The sequence below is a fragment of the Chelon labrosus genome (genome assembly GCF_963514085.1).
Source record: "Chelon labrosus genome assembly, chromosome: 18".
NCBI classification, from domain to species: domain Eukaryota; kingdom Metazoa; phylum Chordata; class Actinopteri; order Mugiliformes; family Mugilidae; genus Chelon; species Chelon labrosus.
Window position 1 is genome coordinate 25,694,337 of NC_140351.1, and position 25,573 is coordinate 25,719,909.

Genomic DNA, 25,573 nt, shown 5'->3' on the forward strand with positions numbered 1-25,573 from the left:
GAAAATTGAAGAATGCATCAGGACCAGAAGATACTTCTACTATAAAATACATAAAGTTTATGCAAATTGTCTGAATGTGAAAGGAATCCTGCACATCATCAGTCACTAATGCTCACACTGATCTATGACTGCTTGTAAATTAGAGGCTCATTTGAACCGTTCTGATCAAAAGGGTGAACTAATTAGACAGAAAATCAAGGCTCTTGACAACCACACGTGCCAACAACTGAACAACATCCACCAACCGACCAAGCAGAAGGAAACTTAACACTTAATTGTAAACCAAAATAAAACAGCATCAATAAATATACTGAAAACTAAATAAAACAAATAAATAATTGAACCAAAAAATAATAATAAAACTACATTTCAATTTCCCTTTCAATCAATTACAAAATGTTCAAGATTTTTTTCTTTGTTGTGAAATGGTCTTGTATTTATTCAATTCAATTTTATTTATATAGTGTCTGTAACAATACAAATACAGACACTTAATCTTAATCTTAAAATTGTCTCGAGACACTTTACAACATCTGGTCTGAAACCCAGCCTGAAACCCCCAAAGCACGCCTGAAGGCGACGGTGGCAAGAAAAACTCCCTTTTATTTATAAAGTGCTATTCATACTAAGAACGCTTTATAGTCACAACAACACATCTATTCACTTATTCACACAAGCGCACACCAGTGCCAAGAACTGAGAGCCACCTCAGTGTCTTGCTCAAGGACACTTGGGTATGTGGTCCATGTACATGGATTGTACCCCTAACCTTCTTGTTCGTGGACATCCTGCTCTACCAGTTGAGCAGCTTTTAAATGCTGCTGTGGAGCGGCTGATGTTGCTGACTCGCTAGCTGTTCACATATGTGGATAATGAGTGTCTGATTGTTTGAATACTCAGCCTTAGGAGATAATCACCGGTCAGAGAGATTCATATTTATACGAGACACTGTGTGATCAGAGAATTTGGTGAGACCACCCTGGTCTATTTGTAAATTAACAGAATGTGATTGCTGTGTTCACAACCGACCTGGGGGATAAACACTCCTGGTTTCAGAACAACCTAGGTGTGAAAGCCTTTGATATTGTCCAAATAAAAGTTTCAGTCTTTTCCTCTTAAGGAAATAGGAAGCACATTTTGATTTCTTTGGCATCTTAAAATAACAGTTCATGTGTTAAGAATGTTATGTCTGAATAACGTTTAGTTTTGTGTTCTTATTGTGTCCGGTTGGACTCTGTTATGTTATGCACTGCAAGTGACAGGTTACTGTGTCTTTAAGGTTTACAGCAGTGATTTATGGTAAGGTTGAAAAAGTGTAAGGTGTGAGGCAGTTGAGTAAAGGCAACTTGAACACAGCGACACGGTGTGGTTATTGAGTCCTACACAAACACAATAAGGAAAATTGGTGAGATGCTTCTTTTCTACAAAAGGTTTTTAGTAATTTCCTGCCTTGATAAATAACACTCTAAAATTGAAGTGAACCACACATGTAAAAACATTCTCATGTGACATTGGACTGTGAACTTTATTTGTGAGTGGACTTCTATTGACTCACTCTCTTCGTTTTCCAGGTCACTGTCACTGTCGCCACGAGCCAGAAAGGTTTTCTGCAGGTGCTTCTTGATGCTGAACCTCGTCCTCTTCATCTTCCCCTGGCCCTTCAGTTTGGGCTGATCCGCTGAGTCCATCACTGTGAACACACCCTTTTTGTTGCTCTGGGAAACTGCGCTGCTGCCGTTGGCTGGGGCAGCCATGCTGGAAGATGCCGCTTGAGCCTGAGAATAACGAACACAGGCTGCATTAGTGTCAGTGGGTTCATTTATACTTCAAAACATACAAATTTTGGCGATATTTGATGTATTAGCCTACTGTATCTGTACTTCCTTCTTCTCCACTAATACACTTCTGTTGAGTTCACTGACCACTTCAGACCACTGCTATATATTGTATATTACTACAGAACTGCTTCAATGAAGTCAAAGTGATGACTAAAATGGTAACATAAAATGTGTGACCTGCTCTAAATGAGAGAGCGTCACACTTCCAACGTCCGTCAGCCGGTGTTCCTTGTCATCCCAGCGTCCGTACGCCAGGTCGATCCCGCCCACAAAGGCCACTGATTGGTCAATGACAATGATCTTTTCATGATGCGCCCACAAGTAAACGGAGGAGGAGACGTGGTCTGGGTGACGCATCACCTGGTGATGGAAAAACATTCAGAAGGTCAGACAGAAAATGCATGCATTATGGTGTAATCCAGGGTTGCCCATTACGTCAATACGCAATCTACCCGAACTACCTTCGCGATCTACCGGTCGATCAGGAAGGTAGTGCAGGTAGATCGCGTGCCATTGAAAAAAATGTTTTAGATGTTAGTCATCTGTTGCACCTCCAAATCAAACAGCAAGACAAACGTTCATCTTTATTTATTTTTACTTTATATTTGCAACATGCCCTCAGTTCAGTGGCACACATCCACAGCCACGCACAACTTTAACAACAACTCAAGACTACCGTCTTTCTTAAAGAGACAGTGCTATTTTTCTAAAGGTGCAGTGCACTAATCTTTCTTGATAAAAAAGATTTATAGAGCTTTTAACACTGTAGTAACAATTAATATAACTTAGGATATGCAGTTGAAACCAGATGTTTACATACACTGTCATAAAAGACACATAAACCTTTTTTCCTCACTGTCTCAAGTTAAATCAGACTAAACCTCTCCTGTTTTAGGTCAGTTAGGATTACCAAAATTATTTCTATTTGCTAAATGCCACAATAATGATAAAGAGAATTTCTTAGGGAATTTTTTATTACTTTCTTCAAAGTCAGAAGTTTACATACATTTCCTTAGTATTTGGTAGCATTGCCTTTAAACTGTATGACTTGGGTCAAACATTTTGGGTATCCTTCTACAAGCTTCTCGCAATAGTCTTCTGGAATTCTGGTCCATTCCTCCTGACAGAACTTGTGTAACTGAGTCAGGGTTGTAGGCCACCTCACTCGCATATGCCTTTTCAGATCTGCCCACAAATTTTCTATGGGATTGAGATCAGGGCTTTGTGATGGCCACTCCAAAACATTGATTTTGTTGTCCTTAATCCACTTTGTAACTACTTTGGCAGAATGCTTAGGGTCATTGTCCAGTTGGAAGACCCATTTATGTCCAAGTTTAACTTCCTGGCTGATGTCTTGAGATGTCTGTGAAGGTTCTCAGTCATCCAGGTCATGGTATATCCAAAAAAGGTTCAAAAAAGGCAGTTGGACTTGTAGAGTTTTTTGAGAAGACGTTTCATCACTCATCCGAGTAGTTTCTTCAGTCCTAGGACTTGTAGAGTTTTTTGAGAAGATGTTTCCTAGAACTGAAGAAGCTGTCCTCCATGCTGGACGATGAGTCCCACCCCCTGCACGGTGGCCTGGTGGAGCTGAGGAGCAGCTTCAGTGACAGACTGCTTCACCCTCGATGTGTGAAGGAAAGATTCAGAAGGTCTTTCCTTCCTGCTGCTGTTAGGCTCCACAACGAGCCCTCCTAATATGTGTCTGTGCAATATGTCTATCATCTATTCTATCTCTGTCATTTCTGCATGCTGTTGCAAACTGCAATTTCCCCATTGTGGGACAATGCTTACCTTGATGTTGGGGTGAAGGTGCATCAGCGTTCTCTTGCTGTATCCAGAATTGATACCAAGAGCTAGCTCCACCTCCTTGTACAACATCACAAAGATCCGCACTCCTTGTAACTGTGGAAACACAACAACAAAGCTAAATGCCTTTCAGGGTTTGTCATATTGCTTTGTGAAGGACCACAGTGAAACCATGGATTTCTACTAATTAGACAAGATAGATAAGATTTATTGTCATTATACATGAATATAAAAATTAGTTACTAATATTCAGTCAGTAAATCAAAAGACAGCACAAACAACCATAATATAAATGTATTAATTGAATAATTGATTCAAAATGCCACGTCAAGAGCACTGACAGGAATTAGCAAGAGAGATCATATTACTGCAGTTTTAGCTTCTCTAGAAATCTAGAACAGAATTGAAAATCCTCCTTACATTCAAGGCCCTTAAAGACCTAGCTCCATCGTATCTCAAAGACCTCATTGTACCATATCATCCAAACAGATCACTTCAATCTCAAAGTGCAGGCCTACTTGTGGTTCCTAAAATTTCAAAAAGTAGAATGGGAGGTCGAGCTTCAGCTATCAGGCTCCTCTCCTGTGGAACCAACTCCCAGTTTGGGTTCAGGAGGCAGACACCCTCTCTATTTTTAAGGTCAGGCTTAAGACTTTCCTTTTTGATCAAGCTTATAATTGGGGCTGGAATTAACCATCCCTTAGTTATGCTGCAATAGGCCTAGGCTGCTGGGGGACGATGCACCGAACACACACAACACACTTCTTTCTTCTCTCTCCTCTCTTGCATCCTCCACTTTCTTTTCTCTGGCACAGAGCTCATGTCTTCTAACTTCCTATCTACTACTAGTCATGCAATTCTGTGCCTCCTGCAGTTATCCACTCCTACCTGAATGAACAATTTTCAAACCTTACATTTTCAAACTGTCATGTAACATCATCAGTTTGTATCACAAGATTCCACATGTACGCTTTAGTCAGATATATGTATCTATGACAGATGTATGTTCATCAATGTATGTTTATTGTCTCGTTTCTCCTGCTGTTCTTTTCTCTCTCTTTTCTGTCTCTACCCGGCTGGCCTTAGGCAGATGGGTCCCTCCATATGAGCTGGGTTCTGCTCAAGGTTTCTTCCTGTTAAAAAGGAGTTTTTCCTTGCCACCGCCGCCTTCAGGCTTGCTCTGGGTTTTGTAAAGCGTCTTGAGACAATTTGTATTGTTATTGACACTATATAAATAAAATTTAATTGAACTGAATTGATAATAATATAATAATATAAAATGTGAATAAAACAGTACAAGAACATAGTAAGTAAAAATATCACACAACCATTATTATGAATGATCACGTGAAAAGTAAAAAGGGGTGTAAGTGATGTCTTGAAAACTTATCAGCATGTTGTTAATTATTGATACCATCATGTTCATGTATAAGGAGCCATGTGTATTTAAGTTGTGTATTTCCTAAATAATCACTGATATCTTTATTTCCTTTTATTACTGGAGATTTTTCTGTTACTGCTTCAAACTGAACAGCTATAACATTACAGTGTGTATGCATGTTTTCAGTTGTCAGTTCTAATGTGAGCTTTGTCTTTAAAATAACGTCAGGACGGAGATAAGTAAATATATAAATAACAATAACTAACTTAACAAATCAGCAGTTTGTGGTTCTGATCCAGCAATAGGTAGGATGATTTGATGATTTGATGTTTATTTGCACATAGAGAAATAAATATCAGATCTCAAGTGCTGGTTGGGGACACATGTGGAGACACATTTTAATGCTAGGTGGGAACACAGGTACTTAAAGCTGGACACTTCAAATAGCCCAAGTCAGATGTTAATGCAAGGCCTGAATGGAGCATCTGTCTGCGGCTGAGGCACTCTCAGAAAGTCTTGAGAAAGATATTATTGATCTGTCCCCATAAGATGTGAAAGGGGGCAGATCAATAACAGGGTTGTGTGGCCTTTTAATACTGGTGTATGACTCTCAACTGGGAAGTTTAGCTCCTGAAACGTCTCACATCTGAACTCACCGCTTTACGTTTCAGTATGCAGTCGAGACGCCATCTGTTTCCTTCTACCACTGGCCTCTTCAGGAAGATCTCTGGACTCAACCTGAGATGACACAAAAACAGAACCAGTGTTTTTACCTGTTTACTCTCCACCTACTCCTCTATGCACCGAATATTCGGCCACCAAAACTTTTTGGCCGAAAATGGCCCAAAAGTGCGGCCAAAAGACTGTTATCACAGAAACAGGATGTTGTAATGACGCAAGCATAAAGCCATCTTCTCTTAATTCCTCCCTTTCTTCTTTTCTTTTACTTTACCCCAAACAATGACTTATTTTCATGTAAATTTAAATAAATTATAATAATTTAGTTGAATATATCGTATGACTCTATTAAAATGTACTAGCAAACACACAATTAATCCCCTATGAACATACACACTCCTCACTGGTCGCCTTCATGTATATGTGTGTGTTTGTGTAACAGTAGTCTCAGACTGAAACTGATCTGTTTGACCAGAAAACCTCCCGTAGAGGTGACCGCCATGTGCACTCACTGCACTCTGAAACACACATATACACATACGTATTCTGCCGGATCTCGTCTATGAGTGAGAGAGCGAGCTGTTGCTTAACACTCACCACCAGTCTGTGATGAAGATTTCCTCTTTGGCCTCTTCCAGAGCATCGGCCACATCCTCCATGTATGTTTTCCCGTTCACATACCTGTAGGAGGCGCAACAAACACACGTCATAACTCAAGTAATGATCAATACAAATCTATATTCTGATATTATGATTCAGTTACAAAAAAGCCACAAAGATAATCAAATCAAATAATTAGTAAAAAAAAGTTGCACAAAACAAGTGCTGTGTATTTCTCGTACATGCATGTTTTTGTGCAAGCAATAAAAACTTTGGTCTCTTGGTATTCTCTCCACCAGCTTCATGAGGTCCTATTTGTTAGCACTTGTTGGCTCCTTCTGGCAAACTATTTATGCTGGGTTTATCATAGTCTCCTTGTTAGAGCAGTCTCCTCCAACAATTGATGATTGATGAGCTCTGGGCTATAATCTTGTTGGTTTCTGAAGCTTTGTCCAGACCTTCCATTAACATCCATCCTGGGAAATCTAATCGCAAGTGGTCAGCTTTAAGTACAGGTGTGAACAGCCCCTGGACACACTGAGGATACATTTGAGTGATCTGATCTCTGACCAAATTTGGAGGTGATTTAAAAAACATGTTAATTATTGATGTAATCATGCTGAAAGGAGTCATTTCTTCAATAATGACTGGTGTCTTTATTTACCTTTATTAGCAGTTGTTTTGTCATTGCTTCAAAGAGCACAGATGTGAAATTACTCTAAGAATGGAAGTTTTCAGGTTTCAGTTGTAATATGATTTGTCTCTACTATAACTAACGTCAGGCCCAAGTCATGACACACACAAACAAAACAGCTTTTTGTGGTTCTGATCCGAATCTGAGAGACTCATCAAAAATAGCATTTGTTATAATATTGTACTGCTACCCAAATGACGTCAGTTTTTATTTGCATACAGATTTTAATGCCAGGTTTGAAAACAGGTACTTTACGTTAGTCACTTGTGATCAGATTGCCCAGGTTGGATTAGTGCAAGGTCTGAACGGGGCTTTATGATCTAGTGTTCTTTGTCAGACACATGTATGTTTTTTGAACTTCAGATGAAACACATCCCCCTTCCACTATTCAATCCGCCACCTTCTGTTGAATCATTACAGTTTTATAGTCCACACACACAGACACACTGTCTGTCTCACAGACAGTATAGTGTTGCCCAAGAGGACAGGTGATGAGCAGGTGAGTCTCACTTTCCCTCTCTTTGTGTCGAGTTACTCCACCAAGACACACACATTTATTCTTCTATCTTTGTGAGAACCCATCATTGACATAACAGATTCTTGTACCCAAACCTCAACCATCACTGCAAAATTTCAGAAAAAAAAGCTTAAATCCAACCTAAAGCCTCAAATGGCCCTCTGAAGCTCTGTCCTCGCTTTCGACAAAAATCCTTAATGACATGGTCTAAATCTCAATCATGTCCTCACAAAGATAGATAGACATTTACACACATAGACACACTGCCAATTGGACCAAGTCTCGTCTAGACTTTATTTTAAACTGACATTTGGTCCTGGTTCCTGCCACTAATGTGCATCAGTTTAAAGCAATGTACACATTAAGACTATTTAAAATCTCACCTCCACTGCTAAAGAATAGACAGGCAGAATTTCCATAAACATTTTCTCATTCACCTAATTTTAAAACTCCTATAGTCTGTGCCCAGCTTTAGAGAATAAACTCCACAATCAGTGATCTTTTTACCGAACTGAACATACTGATTACCATTTGGCGGGAATGTTCTCTTCCTGTCTGGCAAAGCATCCGAAACGATGATCGGTGAGGAAGGCTGAGCCATGCTTCTGAACGAAGCCTTCTATGGCCTGACCCCACCAGCGGGCTTGTCTGTAGCTGCTGCACTTTAGCACCAGTGACCTGCACACACAGATTAAATTAGTTAAATCCTGTTTTAAGCATGATTTAAACATTGCTATTCAAAAGCAGCGAGTCTCCTTGTGAGTCTCAAGACAAATTTGACTTGTACACGCACACATCACAGACCTGGAAAGACTGTCAATGCGGATGCCATGCTTGGTTTCTGTGTCTTTGGAGTCCATCTTGATGCTGAACTCTTTATCAAACAGCATCACAAAGGAGATGGCACCAGAGTCTGGCTTCATGTACAGCAGGAACGAGTCCTTCACCACCAGCCAGCTGCATACAAACATACACGGAAAGGATTTTATCATTTAAATCGTGCAGATCAGTCGTCCTTCTTTTTTGATTCAGCACTGACGCAAACCTCAACAAAACTCATTTACTGTAAATGATGTGAAAGGGAAGGTGGCGGTGTTTTAAATTTTTTTGAACAATGTGTGTTTGGCATGTGTATATGTATGTATAAAACTTGTTTATATAGCTGTATGCTCCTCTGCATTAGTTTTGGGGATATAAATTAAAAAGCAACATTTAGATTCATGCTTTTACCAGTAAAATACTTAATTTTTTTTGTTGTTGTTTTGTTTTTTTTTGACCACAGAACCAGGAAGTCCAATTTATAAAAAATATGAAAAAAATGTAAACACCTCTTAAAGGAACAGTATGTAGGATTGTGGCCAAAACTGGCCAAAACTGGTACTGCAATCACTTTCAAAATACTGTAGAACGGTGTATCCCCTCAGCCTCCCCCCTGACTCGAGGTTGCCAGCTAAGCTGCAGGATCCAGCAGGAACGTAGGCTGCTACAAGGAGCTTCCAATGGCAAGTGACGAGTCCTACACAGTAAGTTTTTTTTTCTGTTAAGCCAAATATTTCGTAAAGATGTACTGTAATACCACATTTCAGTCGGAACATAGATTGTTTTCATACCCTGCTAGTGGTGCGATAGCGCTTTTTATGAACGCATTTAGCACGGGCGACTATGGAAAATCCACTGTCTATATGTACGGAAGCACGGGGCTTTTAGCCTATACCAACAAACATGGTAGAATATAGCATCCAAAAGTCGAGGGTCAATTCCATGCCATTCCGGACTTTGTCACGACGTATTTCGGATTCATAACGAGGTCTTTTAGGTTTAGTAACGTTATACATGTTTTATCCGACACGTTCGTAGCTGCAGCTGTGGTAACTAGAGCAGAGCTGGCAACCCGGAAGACGAAACTCTACTGACTTCGTGATTAGTAGATAGCTTGAGGGTGGCGCCTCAGACCAAAACACAACATGACAACATCAACATCAGTTGAGGGCTGCAACTTTCACTTTTAAATGACAATATCCTGGCCGGACCACTGTTGTCAGTGATATAAGTATTTGAAATGAACATGATTTCTTCATGTCTAGTGACATATCAGGGCCATTTTATGATTAATTGAAATACATTTCTTACATACTGTTCCTTTAAATCTGACTATTATATATGGCAAGAACTAAATAAGCGTTAAATAGCAAAATTATTTTCAGCTTCCAGGACATTTGATTTTCTCTAGACTTCTCTAGATTTTTTTTTTTAACAGGGACTTGTGTTAAAATTTAAAGATTGATCCTTTGTTTTTGATAAATTAAGAACCAATATATTACGCCATGTTCCATATTATGACTGCTTGTAATTCCCTATCCAAGGAACTAGACAATCTCGCAGTTGAAACGGCTTATGAGTATAGTGTTGCATCGTCTGCATAAAGAGGACAACCACTGGCAAAAGCAGACAGTTGTATCGGCTCTAAACTGAATTGTGGTTTCTTGTTTTGTAAGTGTTATTGATTATGTTAAGAAAGTGTTGCCGTTTACTGACCGTTTAGACCAGCGGTAGCACATTTTGCTGCGACCACAGCAGTTCAACCCCGGGATCCGGTGGCCACCAGATCTCTTTTGCACCATTCCTTCTCTGAAAGAAAAGAAAGCTGCTGTTTCTACCAGAGACCAAAATGTAATTGCATCTATAAATAAGCAAAACATTTTTTTGGTTAATATTAAGTGGAAATCAGTGCAAAAAATATAGGTAACGCAAACGAGTGTCTTGTATGGCAAAATAATCAAGTTTTCAATGGAAGAAATATCTAAGATGATATCTAAGATGAATGGTTAACAGGAAATAATACATGAGCCGTTCTTACAAGCCTTTTGGTCCAAGGTCTTGGATGAAGGACATCTGACTAACATCAATGAACTCCATCTGAAAAACAACAAACAAAAAGCAGTGTTAAGCAAAAATAACTCTGGAACAAAAACCTCTTTAACCTCTCTTCAGCTTGGTGCATGGATGCCAGCATCTACAGCTTCTTTACATTTAAAACAAGTCACAAATCGAAGACTCAAAATTACCAGCAACAATAAATAAAAATACATCCTGTACCAACTTCCAACTCTCCAAAATATACTCCAGCATCAAGGATAAATGTAATAGGTGTCTTGCCCACATTTACGAGATTACCGTTGAGGCTTTAAACACTGCACAGTGGACAGAAGAAGTGGAGTAATACAAGGGGACTTCAAAGAGTTAAAAGGAACACAAAGGTCAGCATAGTCTTTGTATCCTTATTAGGCTCAAAGAGCTCATGATGTTTTTAAATCTAGAAAAAAAATAAGTATAACCTGGAAAATTCAAGTCTATTTCGGGTTCTATGACTAATTACCTAGATAAATTAAAAATACTTCAGGATAAATGAGGCACTCACAACTGATGCACACTCTGTTTCTTTTTTTAAAAAAAAAATTAATTATTAATAAAAATATATTATGATATCTTTCATCAAAAAGACAGTGTGGTTTAAAGGTCATATTTTCACACAGACAATATAGACAATGCCAATAACTTCCTGATAAAACTGTCTGGAACTGGAGACATGTGTAAACCATGTGAAAATAGGTCTAAACATTAATGAAATGAAATGCACCTTTCCAAAAAAAAAAAAAAAAAAAAAAAGCAACTATTTAATGCACCAGACTCTTTCCAGAATCCCTCTGTGGATGCCACCACCCATTGCTATGCTCCTTCATGTACAGCTACACTAGTTGCATCAATTAGGACAAAAGAATAAAATAAAACTAGATGATCACAAACGATCATAAAAGGGTCCATGCCGTGGCGAAGTCGTCCCCGAGTGGGACGCAGAAGCATAAGTCACCAGTACTGCCCCCTATAGACCGTATTGCACCAAACTTGGTGGGCTTGTAAATATTGGCTTTTGAGTTATACTGTTGCACGCCATGAAAATTAAGTAGCCATTAACTTTGTAATCAATAACCCTGCTAAAGTTCTTTTGAGAACTTTTCATTACCTTTGTCCATAAATGATACATGCCAAGTTTGGTGAGAATTGGATGAACGGGCTAGGAGGAGTTGATTTTGCTTTAAGGTGCAATTTTTTCAAAATGGCGGAAAAAAATGGCAGGCAGAAATGGGCGTGGCTTAGTCCATTAGAACCATGAGGCAAAACGTAAATTGGCTTATTATAGCGCCACCTAGCTGCAGGCATGTGTATTGACACCTTGGCAACGTGACATGCTTGAACTTCTACCAAGTTACCAGGTTTGATGCTTTTCACCCTTGCAGTTTGTCCCGGGCAAACACCTTAGCTACGCATAGAGGAAAAACTGCAACAAAATCAATAAGGTTCCTGCAACTTTGTTTGCATGGACCCCTATTTATAATAATAATAATAACTAGATGATCGTGAGCGATCATAAAGGGGTCCATGCCGTAGCAAAGTTGTCCCCGAGCGGGACGCAGATGCATAAGTCACAAGTAGAGCCCCCTATAGACCGTATTGCACCAAACTTGAAGGGATTGTAAGGAGTCATCCACAGATTGTTATAGTCCAATTTCAAGCAGTTTACTGTGTTGGTTTGTGAGATATAATCATGTAGTCGTTGTAGCGCCCCCTATAGCCCGAATTTCACATAACTTGGCATGATTGTACGTAAGCATATTATAATGACGGTTGCGAAGTTTCATAAGGATTGGGTGAATACTTCAAAAATTATAGGCCTTAAAGTTATAGAAAATATTTGCATGTCACCTGTAGCGCCCCCTGCAGACGTAATGTCACGCAACTTGATGGGCGTCTACACAATATGTTACAGGTTGTGTATGCCAAACTTCATGAAGTTAGCTATTGCAGTTTTTGAGAAATTGATTTGTTGCCTTTGAAGCGCCCCCGAGAGACCAAGGGTCACAAAAGTTGGGGTGCTTGTACAGAATCATATTATTATCGATGATGTGAAGTTTGATTAAGTTTGGGTATATACTACACAAAATATTAGCTTTGGAGTTATGCTGTGCCACGCCGTAAAAATTGATTAGCTATTAAGGGCCACATTTATATATAGAAGCAAACAAAAAATAACCACTTACGATTATTTATTTATTTTTTTTTTTCAGTGCAAAGGGCTCATGAAAATAAAACATACAAATCACCATCCATCTCAAAGATGGCAGATAGCTGCAGAACCACGGACGTGCACAGGTACGGGCTATTGTTAGTCAGTTATTCAGAAAGTCAGAATTTTAGTCAGAATTTAACAAAGTCAGAATCTTAAGAACAAAGTCAGAATCTTTGGAACAAAGTCAGAATTTTAGTCAGAATCAAACAAAGTAAGAATGTTTAGAACAAAGTCAGAATTTTAGTCAGAATCAAACAAAGTCAGAATCTTAAGAACAAAGTCAGAATGTTTAGAACAAAGTCAGAATTTTAGTCAGAATCAAACAAAGTAAGAATGTTTAGAACAAAGTCAGAATTTTAGTCAGAATCAAACAAAGTCAGAATCTTAAGAACAAAGTCAGAATGTTTAGAACAAAGTCAGAATTTTAGTCAGAATCAAACAAAGTACGAATCTTAAGAACAAAGTCAGAATCTTAAGAACAAAGTCAGAATTTTAGTCAGAATCTTAAGAACAAAGTCAGAATTTTAGTCAGAATCAAACAAAGTCAGAATCTTAAGAACAAAATCAGAATCTTTAGAACAAAGTCAGAATTTTAGTCAGAATCAAACAAAGTCAGAATCTTAAGAACAAAGTCAGAATTTTAAGAACAAAGTCAGAATTTTAGTCAGAATCAAACAAAGTCAGAATCTCAAGAACAAAGTCAGAATCTTAAGAACAAAGTCAGAATTTTAAGAACAAAGTCAGAATCTTCAGAACAAAGTCAGAATTTTAGTCAGAATGAAACAAAGTCAGAATCTTAAGAACAAAGTCAGAATGTTTAGAACAAAGTCAGAATTTTAGTCAGAATCAAACAAAGTCAGAATCTTAAGAACAAAGTCTGAATTTTAAAGTACAAAGTCAGAATCTTTAGAACAAAGTCAGAATTTTAGTCAGAATCAAACAAAGTCAGAATCTTAAGAACAAAGTCAGAATGTTTAGAACAAAGTCAGAATTTTAGTCAGAATCAAACAAAGTCAGAATCTTAAGAACAAAGTCAGAATGTTTAGAACAAAGTCAGAATTTTAGTCAAAATCAAACAAAGTCAGAATCTTAAGAGCAAAGTCTGAATTTTAAAGAACGAAGTCAGAATTTTAGTCAGAATGAAACAAAGTCAGAAAGTTTAGAACAAAGTCAGAAAGTTTAGAACAAAGTCAGAATTTTAGTCAGAATCAAACAAAGTCAGAATCTTAAGAACAAAGTCAGAATCTTAAGAACAAAGTCAGAATCTTTAGAACAAAGTCAGAATTTTAGTCAGAATCAAACAAAGTCAGAATCTTAAGAACAAAGAAAGAATGTTTAGAACAAAGTCAGAATTTTAGTCAGAATCAAACAAAGTCAGAATCTTAAGAACAAAGTCAGAATCTTAAGAACAAAGTCAGAATTTTAAAGAACAAAGTCAGAATCTTAAGAACAAAGTCAGAATTTTAAGAACAAAGTCAGAATCTTCAGAACAAAGTCAGAATTTTAGTCAGAATGAAACAAAGTCAGAATCTTAAGAACAAAGTCAGAATGTTTAGAACAAAGTCAGAATTTTAGTCAGAATCAAACAAAGTCAGAATCTTAAGAACAAAGTCAGAATGTTTAGAACAAAGTCAGAATTTTAGTCAGAATCAAACAAAGTCAGAATCTTAAGAGCAAAGTCTGAATTTTAAAGAACAAAGTCAGAATCTTTAGAACAAAGTCAGAATTTTAGTCAGAATCAAACAAAGTCAGAATCTTAAGAACAAAGTCAGAATGTTTAGAACAAAGTCAGAATTTTAGTCAGAATCAAACAAAGTCAGAATCTTAAGAACAAAGTCAGAATGTTTAGAACAAAGTCAGAATTTTAGTCAAAATCAAACAAAGTCAGAATCTTAAGAGCAAAGTCTGAATTTTAAAGAACGAAGTCAGAATCTTTAGAACAAAGTCAGAATTTTAGTCAGAATCAAACAAAGTCAGAATCTTAAGAACAAAGTCAGAATGTTTAGAACAAAGTCAGAATTTTAGTCAGAATCAAACAAAGTCAGAATCTTAAGAACAAAGTCAGAATCTTAAGAACAAAGTCAGAATCTTTAGAACAAAGTCAGAATTTTAGTCAGAATCAAACAAAGTCAGAATCTTAAGAACAAAGAAAGAATGTTTAGAACAAAGTCAGAATTTTAGTCAGAATCAAACAAAGTCAGAATCTTAAGAACAAAGTCAGAATCTTCAGAACAAAGTCAGAATTTTTGTCAGAATCAAACAAAGTCAGAATCTTAAGAACAAAGTCAGAATCTTTAGAAGAAAGTCAGAATTTTAGTCAGAATCAAACAAAGTCAGAATCTTAAGAACAAAGTCAGAATGTTTAGAACAAAGTCAGAATTTTAGTCAGAATCCATCAAAGTCAGAATCTTAAGAACAAAGTCAGAATTTTAGTCAGAATCAAACAAAGTCAGAATCTTTAGAACAAAGTCAGAATTTTAGTCAGAATCAAACAAAGTCAGAATCTTAAGAACAAAGTCAGAATGTTTAGAACAAAGTCAGAATTTTAGTCAAAATCAAACAAAGTCAGAATCTTAAGAGCAAAGTCTGAATTTTAAAGAACGAAGTCAGAATCTTTAGAACAAAGTCAGAATTTTAGTCAGAATGAAACAAAGTCAGAATCTTAAGAACAAAGTCAGAATGTTTAGAACAAAGTCAGAATTTTAGTCAGAATCAAACAAAGTCAGAATCTTAAGAACAAAGTCAGAATCTTAAGAACAAAGTCAGAATTTTAGTCAGAATCTTAAGAACAAAGTCAGAATTTTAGTCAGAATGAAACAAAGTCAGAATCTTAAGAACAAAGTCAGAATTTTAAGAATAAAGTCAGAATTTTAGTCAGAATCAAACAAAGTCAGAATCTTAAGAACAAAGTCAGAATTTTAGTCAGAATCAAACAAAGTCAGAATCTTAAGAACAAAGTAAGAATGTTTAGAACAAAGTCAGAATTTTAGTCAGAATCAAACAAAGTCAGAATCTTAAGAACAAAGTCAGAATCTTTAGAAGAAAGTCAGAATTTTAGTCAGAATCAAACAAAGTCAGAATCTTAAGAACAAAGTCAGAATGTTTAGAACAAAGTCAGAATTTTTGTCAGATTCAAACAAAGTCAGAATCTTAAGAACAAAGTCAGAATTTTAAAAAACAAAGTCAGAATCTTTAAAAACAAAGTCAGAATTTTAGTCAGAATCCATCAAAGTCAGAATCTTAAGAACAAAGTCAGAATTTTAGTCAGAATCAAACAAAGTCAGAATCTTTAGAACAAAGTCAGAATTTTAGTCAGAATCAAACAAAGTCAGAATCTTAAGAACAAAGTCAGAATCTTTAGAACAAAGTCAGAATTTTAGTCAGAATCAAACAAAGTCAGAATCTTAAGAACAAAGAAAGAATGTTTAGAACAAAGTCAGAATTTTAGTCAGAATCAAACAAAGTCAGAATCTTAAGAACAAAGTCAGAATCTTAAGAACAAAGTCAGAATTTTAAAGAACAAAGTCAGAATCTTAAGAACAAAGTCAGAATTTTAAGAACAAAGTCAGAATCTTCAGAACAAAGTCAGAATTTTAGTCAGAATGAAACAAAGTCAGAATCTTAAGAACAAAGTCAGAATGTTTAGAACAAAGTCAGAATTTTAGTCAGAATCAAACAAAGTCAGAATCTTAAGAACAAAGTCAGAATGTTTAGAACAAAGTCAGAATTTTAGTCAGAATCAAACAAAGTCAGAATCTTAAGAGCAAAGTCTGAATTTTAAAGAACAAAGTCAGAATCTTTAGAACAAAGTCAGAATTTTAGTCAGAATCAAAGTCAGAATCTTAAGAACAAAGTCAGAATCTTTAGAACAAAGTCAGAATTTTAGTCAGAATCAAACAAAGTCAGAATCTTAAGAACAAAGTCAGAATGTTTAGAACAAAGTCAGAATTTTAGTCAAAATCAAACAAAGTCAGAATCTTAAGAGCAAAGTCTGAATTTTAAAGAACGAAGTCAGAATCTTTAGAACAAAGTCAGAATTTTAGTCAGAATCAAACAAAGTCAGAATCTTAAGAACAAAGTCAGAATGTTTGGAACAAAGTCAGAATTTTAGTCAGAATCAAACAAAGTCAGAATCTTAAGAACAAAGTCAGAATCTTAAGAACAAAGTCAGAATCTTTAGAACAAAGTCAGAATTTTAGTCAGAATCAAACAAAGTCAGAATCTTAAGAACAAAGAAAGAATGTTTAGAACAAAGTCAGAATTTTAGTCAGAATCAAACAAAGTCAGAATCTTAAGAACAAAGTCAGAATCTTCAGAACAAAGTCAGAATTTTTGTCAGAATCAAACAAAGTCAGAATCTTAAGAACAAAGTCAGAATCTTTAGAACAAAGTCAGAATTTTAGTCAGAATCAAACAAAGTCAGAATCTTAAGAACAAAGTCAGAATGTTTAGAACAAAGTCAGAATTTTTGTCAGAATCAAACAAAGTCAGAATCTTAAGAACAAAGTCAGAATTTTAAAAAACAAAGTCAGAATCTTTAAAAACAAAGTCAGAATTTTAGTCAGAATCCATCAAAGTCAGAATCTTAAGAACAAAGTCAGAATTTTAGTCAGAATCAAACAAAGTCAGAATCTTTAGAACAAAGTCAGAATTTTAGTCAGAATCAAACAAAGTCAGAATCTTAAGAACAAAGTCAGAATGTTTAGAACAAAGTCAGAATTTTAGTCAAAATCAAACAAAGTCAGAATCTTAAGAGCAAAGTCTGAATTTTAAAGAACGAAGTCAGAATCTTTAGAACAAAGTCAGAATTTTAGTCAGAATGAAACAAAGTCAGAATCTTAAGAACAAAGTCAGAATCTTTAGAACAAAGTCAGAATTTTAGTCAGAATCAAACAAAGTCAGAATCTTAAGAACAAAGTCAGAATCTTAAGAACAAAGTCAGAATTTTAGTCAGAATCTTAAGAACAAAGTCAGAATTTTAGTCAGAATGAAACAAAGTCAGAATCTTAAGAACAAAGTCAGAATTTTAAGAATAAAGTCAGAATTTTAGTCAGAATCAAACAAAGTCAGAATCTTAAGAACAAAGTCAGAATTTTAGTCAGAATCAAACAAAGTCAGAATCTTAAGAACAAAGTAAGAATGTTTAGAACAAAGTCAGAATTTTAGTCAGAATCAAACAAAGTCAGAATCTTAAGAACAAAGTCAGAATCTTTAGAAGAAAGTCAGAATTTTAGTCAGAATCAAACAAAGTCAGAATCTTAAGAACAAAGTCAGAATCTTAAGAACAAAGTCAGAATGTTTAGAACAAAGTCAGAATTTTAGTCAGAATCAAACAAAGTCAGAATCTTAAGAACAAAGTCAGAATTTTAAAAAACAAAGTCAGAATCTTTAAAAACAAAGTCAGAATTTTAGTCAGAATCCATCAAAGTCAGAATCTTCAGAACAAAGTCAGAATTTTAGTCAGAATCAAACAAAGTCAGAATCTTTAGAACAAAGTCAGAATTTTAGTCAGAATCAAACAAAGTCAGAATCTTAAGAACAAAGTCAGAATCTTTAGAACAAAGTCAGAATTTTAGTCAGAATCAAACAAAGTCAGAATCTTAAGAACAAAGTCAGAATTTTAAAGAACAAATTCAGAATCTTTAGAACAAAGTCAGAATTTTAGTCAGAATCAAACAAAGTCAGAATCTTAAGAACAAAGTCAGAATTTTAAGAACAAAGTCAGAATCTTTAGAACAAAGTCAGAATTTTAGTCAAAATCAAATAAAGTCAGAATCTTAAGAACAAAATCAGAATCTTTAGAACAAAGTCAGAATTTTAGTCAGAATCAAACAGTCAGAATTCAAGAACAAAGCCAGAATTTTAGTCAGAATCAAACAAAGTCAGAATCTTACGAACAAAGTCAGAATTTTAGACGGAATCAAACAAAGTCAAAATCTTAAGAACAAAGTCAGAATTTTAAAGAACAAAGTCAGAATTTTAAGAACAAAGTCAGAATCTTAAGAACAAAGTCAGAATTTTAAGGAGAAAGTCAGAATCTTTAGAACAAAGTCAGAATTTTAGTCAGAATCAAACAAAGTCAGAAATTTTAAGAACAAAGTCAGAATCTTTAGAACAAAGTCAGAATTTTAGTCAGAATCAAACAAAGTCAGAATCTTAAGAGCAAAGTCAGAATTTTAAAGAGCAAAGTCAGAATCTTTGGAACAAAGTCAGAATTTTAGTCAGAATCAAACAAAGTCAGAATCTTTACAACAAAGTCAGAATTTTAGTCAGAATCGAACAAAGTCAGAATCTTAAGAACAAAGTTAGAATCTTAACAACAAAGTCAGAATTTTAGTCAGAATCAAACAAAGTCAGAATCTTAAGAACAAAGTCAGAATCTTTAGAACAAAGTCAGAATTTTAGAATCAAACAAAGTCAGAATCTTAAGAACAAAGTCAGAATGTTTAGAACAAAGTCGGAATTTTAGTCAGAATCAAACAAAGTCAGAATGTTTAGAACAAAGTCAGAATTTTAAAGAACAAAGTCAGAATGTTTAGAACAAAGTCAGAATTTTAGTCAGAATCAAACAAAGTCAGAATCTTAAGAACAAAGTCAGAATTTTAGTCAGAATCAAACAAAGTCAGAATCTTAAGAACACGGACGTGCACAGGTACGGGCTATTGTTGCTCGGGCAATAGCCCGTTTGCCCTTAGTAGCTGAGCTGCCCCTCTAGAGAGAGTGCCTTTTTGTAACCAAAAAGTTAGTTTATTTTGACAACGTCAGCGATGCGCTCTGCCCCTCGTCACGTGACTTTCTGACACACTGAACACTGTGGGTGGGTGTACGAGAGCGAAAGTTTGTCAGTCAGGTGAGTTTTAGAAGTTATGGAGATTACAAATGCTCTGTGAATAATACAAAAAAGTCTCCACCTGGCCTCGAATAATGTGCAGTTCTTAACGTTTGTCTCACGTCACGCAACATTGCCTTCTATTAACATTAGCAGCTACTAGCTTAAATACATTTTGCAGTTGTTTCAAAACTGACGAGACAACAGGCCCCTTTTTTTATTTAAATTTTTAGATATTTTTATATTATTTATATGTATGAACTGTGAGGAAAGAAATTGCACTTATAGTTTAATTGCAAGTGAGAAGGTCCCGGGTTTGAATCCATGGGCCGACTGGGCATTTCTGTGTGGAGTTTGCATGTTCTCCATGTGTCTGTGTTAGCCCTGCGATAGACTGGCGACCTGTCCAGAGTGTACCCCGCCTCTTGCCCAATGACATCTGGGATAGGCTCCAGCAGACCCCCGCGACCCTTAACAGCAATAAGCGGGTACAGAAGATGAATGAATGAGTTTAATTGCAATGAAAGGGCCATTTCTTTTGCTATAATTTTATATCATATGTTCATTGTCAATTTTTCAGTAGTTTGAACATTTTATTCTAAGTGGCTTTAGTTAACCAAACTAGATTTATCCCTAGAGTAGCTTTGCTGTAGTTTAACTTCTTCCAGTAATAAAGTAATGGTAGTTTGGAAAGCTACTCTTTCAAAGTAGCTTCACCAACACTGTTTTTTTAAACTTTTTAATCATGCATTACATATTGCTTAAAGTCAATATGCTACGTGAATTGTTTAATGTAGGCATACTATATATATATATAGACTCACTAATGTTAATTTTGTGTGCTTAAGTATGCTTTCACAACAGAGACGGATTAAGAAGAAAGAGAAAGACCTCAAGAAGGCAGCTAAAAGAAATACATCATGTCAGAGCTGGGTAAAAACTGCCAGCAGGTCAGCTGCAGGAGGTGAAGCATTTTGATAATGATAAGACACCATCCTACATAATTTATTTAATGTAAAATAGGCTATCTTATCAGAAGCATTTTCTCTTAGTTACAAACACTGCACTGTACAGTATACAGTATGTGCTATGCATAGTATTGTGAATGTATAAATATGTTCTGTAGGGAACTAACCCTGAAAGCACCTGTCCATGAGAGCATTTGAGAGCCTAGTGACCAGTAAAATATCTGTAGTGAAATATGGGATGGTAAGGCCAGATAACAGGTTCACAAAGGCTTTATAATATATTGTGATTGTTCTTTATACAAGTAGGCAACATACTTTCATATTTTTTTAAATAAATAAGTAGATATTCTCCAGTGTAATTCCTGGGCTTCACCAGAATCATTGAATGTATCCACATTATATGGATATTCAACTGACTGCAACAGAGGTTTCAGTTGTCAGTGCATTTTTTATCACTGAAAAGTACAGTATACTATATAAGTTACTTAATTCAGATTCTAATCATTCTATTTAAGATGAGGCCCAACCACAAGGCTCCAGACCTGAGAGTGAGGGAGAGAGTGCGGAGCATCACGCAACACATCAGACAGGTAGCCTACATAATCAGGGTGATGAGCTGAGTTTTAGAGAGTTACTATAAAAGGGCCATATCAAGAGTGTGATGAGGAGAAACATAGATGCCGTGGACAATAGCATCCTTATTTAAAGGTACATTATAGAACTTATATTAATTATATATTGGAGACAGCTCCATCTCCAAACTCTCCGCTGAGCTTGTACATACCTTCGTAGTGTGATAAGGAAAAATATAGATCTTGCATTGATCACAACAATAATAACACTTTTTTATTTGAACACTTACACTCTTAATTGTTTTGTATAGGTGAGCCAAATGTTAACGCCCAGAACAGTGCACAGTTCTGTGACGAAATGTCCTTTTTAGTTTATTTTTTGGAGCGAGGGGGTGTGGTGCCCTTTTTCCAGGTTAGAGCAATAGCCCCTCCAAATGTCTGTGCACGTCCCTGTGCAGAACATTAGACAAAAATTAATTGCAAGAACTAATTTGTGCAGTTTTACACTAAGAAAGAGTTTAACATTTCCCCTGTATACCCACTCTACCTCACCACTACCACCACTGGTAAAAAGTCGCTGTTGTTTGCGTACTTTTGATTTAAAGTCCGCTACGATAGCAGCCCTTGCAGCTTCAGTATACTTGCTTTGTGCAACGTGTTGTAGCGGCAACTTAAATTGAAATCTTTCGTGGCAGATAACGTCTCTAAGCAGACTAGCATATAGGTTTGCTTTAAATTCTGTGAACAGATAACACACGATTTTCTCGATCAAGTTTTCTCTCTCCTCCGCTCTAAGCCATGGCGTAACGTCTCTTCTTCACTGGTGGAGAAGACCCGGTGGAAGCGTGTACGAGGTGGTGTCTGCATTAGAGTAGCTATCTAGTGACCAACTGTATCATTACAACTGATTCAGTGCCGCAGAGGACACATTTTTATAATTATCAGAAATTAATCTAAGGGCCACTTTGAGTGTGGTCACGGGCCGCCAGTTGCCCATCCCTGTGCTCGGACTTCTACCAAGTTACCAGGTTTGATGCCTTTCGCCCTTGCAGTTTGTCCTGGGCATACACTTTAGCTACGCAGAAAAAGAGAAATAATTTTTTGAATAAAAATTGCAGGGATCCTGCAGCTTCGTTTGCGTGGACCCCTAATAAAACAAAATAAGAAAAAATACAAAACAAAAATAAACCAAAATAGACACAGAAAATAACTCCAGACAAGGTCAATACAACCATAAATAAAATAAGTACTGCGATAAAGAGATCATTTGTTCACAAATAAAAATATTTAAAATAATAATAATAAAATCCACAATAACTGGAAACTTGCATCTCTCCACTATATAACCCCTTTCAGGAGCCCTTTAAGAAATGTAAATATTTGCCCCACTTTGCTTCATACAGATCCAGCCTACCCAGTTGTTTATATGACATTTTTCAAATGCTGCAACTCTCGCCATCCCCACAGGCCACTCTTGCAGAGAGGACACCCCCTCTGTCTCCCACCCCCAATAAGTATTTGTCTACCAATCATAATACTGGTTTGGACATAACTTTTCATATGTTTATCCTGTTCTGTCCAAGCTGAATGATCCCCCAAAACAAATAATCTAAAATTAAATGTGATTTGTATCTCTGTAATCTCACACATATTATCATAACTATTGGCCCAGAACTGGACTTTGTCATGGGTCCATAAAACATGAAATAAATTACCTTCCTCAGATTTGCATCACCAATAATTTGATGTTGGTAATAATCTTAATCTAAATAATCTGGAAAGAGTCCAATAAAAACGATGTGTAATTTTTAATTGCCTGCATGTCTTGACTCTTTCCAGATTCTTAAGGTTTAACAGAACATGTGGAAATCTTGCAGAAAGCTTTAAAAACAACAGATGTCATCCTTACCGTAGCATGGTAGTTTCTGTATATCGGCATCCTTAACAGCTTATTCAAGTAATCTTCCAGTTGTTTCTGCACCATAACACACATTAGAGCAATTTACCTTGCAAGATATTTAATATTTTATATTATAACAATAAATTTAGACACTGGCAAGCACAAAAAGCAGGTGAGTGACGTACTCTACGACTGGAAACTTGCTCTTCTCTGCCCAGCTCATCTCCTCCTCCTCTGGGGAGGTTTGGCATCTCCCTTACATCGCTCCTGGTCGTGGCCTGCCTCTTTACCGTGTGACTGAAATAGGTAAATGACAAAGAACAGTTAAAGGTTTGTCTGACCAGGGACAAAATATTTGTGTCTAATGCAGGTTTAGACATAGGCCCTATTCGGACCTTGCAGACCAAGCTGCAATCCAATCGCAAGTGTCCAGCTGTGAGTACCTGTCTTCACTCCTAGCATTAAAATACATCTACACATGCGTCCACAACCAGCACTTGAGTTTAGATCTCAGTTTCCCTGCATGTAAATAAACATGGACATCATTTGGGGCAGTATTACAACAGATGATGTCTCTAATGGATCTCTACCTACCGTTGTTTCAGAACCACAAACAGCTGCTTGTTGTGTGTGCGTCATGACTTGTGGAGATGATATATATTTTAGAACAAACTGTAAAGTCTCTCTTACTGAAAGCACACACCCTGACGTTAGTTACTTTAGAGGCAAATCTCAGATTATAACTGAACCCTGGAAGTTTCCATACACACTGTAAATTCACAGGTGTGCTGTTTGAAGCAGTGATGGAAAAAAACTCTGCAAATAAAGACTCTGATCAATATTGAGGCAATACACCAACTACAGTGCATCCGTTTTCCACATTTTGTTATTCAATTCAATTCAATTTTTTTTATATAGCGTCAATAACAATACAAATTGTCTCAAGATGCTTTATAAAACCCAGCCTGAAACCCCCAGAGCAAGCCTGAAGGCAACGGTGGCAAGGAAAAACTCCCTTTTAACAGGAAGAAACCTTGAATAGAACCCAGCTAATATGGAGGGACCCATCTGCCTAAGGCCAGCCGGGGTACAGACAGAAAGAACAACAGATGGAACGAGATAAACATACATCTGTCATAGATACATACATCTGACTAAAGCGTACATGTAGAATCTGATGATCAGGGGGAGAGGGACACAGCAGTTAACATGCTATACAGTAATAGCACATAATTGCATGACTAGTAGTAGATAGGAAGTTGAAGGACAAAGACTCGGTGCCAGAGAAGAGAAAGTGGAGGATGCGAGAGAGAAGAGAGAAGAGGACATGTGCTCAGTGCATCGTCCCCCAGCAGCCTAGGCCTATTGCATCATAATTAAGGGATGGTTCAGTCCAGCCCTAATTATAAGCTTGATCAAAAAGGAAAGTCTTAAGCCTGACCTTAAAAGTAGAGAGGGTGTCTGCCTCCCAAGCACAAACTGGGAGCTGGTTCCACAGGAGACGAACCTGATAGCAGAAAGCTCTATCTCCCATTCTACTTTTTGAAATTTTAGTAACCACAAGTAGGCCTGCACTTTGAGATTGAAGTGACTTGTTGGGATTATATGGTACAATGAGGTATTTGAGATACGATGGAGCTAGGCCTTTAAAGGCCTTGTATGTAATGAGGAGAACTTTAAATTATATTGTATCTAGATTTTAAAGGGAGCCAATGAAGAGAAGCTAAAACTGGATTAATATGATATCTCTTGCTAATTCATGTCAATGCTCTTGCCGCAGCATTTTGAATCAATTGGAAACTTTGTAAAGAGCTATTTGGACATTAATGAATTACAGTAATCCAGCCCGGAAGACACAAATGCATGAACTAGTTTTTCAGCATCACTCTGAGACAGGATGTTCCTAATTTTACAATATTACGCAGGTGAAAGAAGACAGTCCTGGTTACTTGCTGGTTACTTGATTTAAAGGACATATCTTATTGAATATAACACCAAGGTTTTTCACAGTAGTATTGAAGGCCAAGGTAATGCCATCCGAAGAAACCAGGGGCCATATTCCTAAAGATTCTTAGCGCAAAGAGTTGCTCCTAGTGGCCAAATTCTAAGAAAATTCTTAGAATCATGATGTTTTCTAAGAATTTACCCTCAAAGTTAAGAGAAGATCCTAGTAAAGATAAAATGTATTCCTAAAAAATCTTAGCTCTTAAGAGAGATCCTAAGGTGAGATCTGTTAAGAGCAGAGAGGAGGACTTATAAGAGGCTTAGGAGTTTCTTAAGCAGAGGAGAAAATGGCTGAAAGAAGAGGCAGGAGAGATATTCTCCAAACACTGAATGACAATCAAGCTTGTTGCAATCACAATACCAACGGAAATGAAAGTCACAACACTGAGGTATTTAGCAACAGAAAAAGTACAAAAATGCAACAATGCAGCAGTAATGACTTGGGGCCAAATCTACGTCTCAAAACACTTTTATTCTCATTGACCAGGTGAGCCAGAAGCAAACACTGTTCCTCTGTCCAGTTGGGTTTCCAACTTCATTTCTTCTCCACTGCTGTTTGGTTTGTGGAAGATTTGAACAACAACCAACACTGCTTCTTCTAGGCCGGTTAGCAATCACAGATATTGATGAAAGTTGAGCTATTTTACCTTCGTTAATACCA

At 36.6% G+C, this 25,573-nt stretch overlaps 1 protein-coding gene across 3 annotated transcripts in view; it reads right to left on the reverse strand.

Annotated features, from left to right (window-relative positions):
• Positions 1-25,573, reverse strand: part of pld1b (phospholipase D1b) — a 72,479-nt gene that overhangs the window by 16,160 nt on the left and 30,746 nt on the right. For 2 of the 3 annotated variants that reach the window (XR_014699583.1, XM_084566090.1), the window contains exons 5-15: positions 23,094-23,205; positions 22,918-22,983; positions 10,372-10,430; positions 10,050-10,142; positions 8,319-8,471; positions 8,043-8,192; positions 6,301-6,384; positions 5,682-5,763; positions 3,630-3,740; positions 2,016-2,198; positions 1,556-1,775 (exon numbers count right to left, since the gene is read on the reverse strand). Coding sequence is in view for 2 of the 3 variants with exons in the window: in XM_084566090.1 (XP_084422216.1) it covers positions 1,556-1,775; positions 2,016-2,198; positions 3,630-3,740; positions 5,682-5,763; positions 6,301-6,384; positions 8,043-8,192; positions 8,319-8,471; positions 10,050-10,142; positions 10,372-10,430; positions 22,918-22,983; positions 23,094-23,205 (1,313 nt within the window). In the remaining variant the exon portion in view is untranslated. The remainder of the gene's footprint in view (positions 1-1,555; positions 1,776-2,015; positions 2,199-3,629; positions 3,741-5,681; positions 5,764-6,300; positions 6,385-8,042; positions 8,193-8,318; positions 8,472-10,049; positions 10,143-10,371; positions 10,431-22,917; positions 22,984-23,093; positions 23,206-25,573) is intronic. The other variant, XM_084566091.1, reaches the window with a different exon arrangement.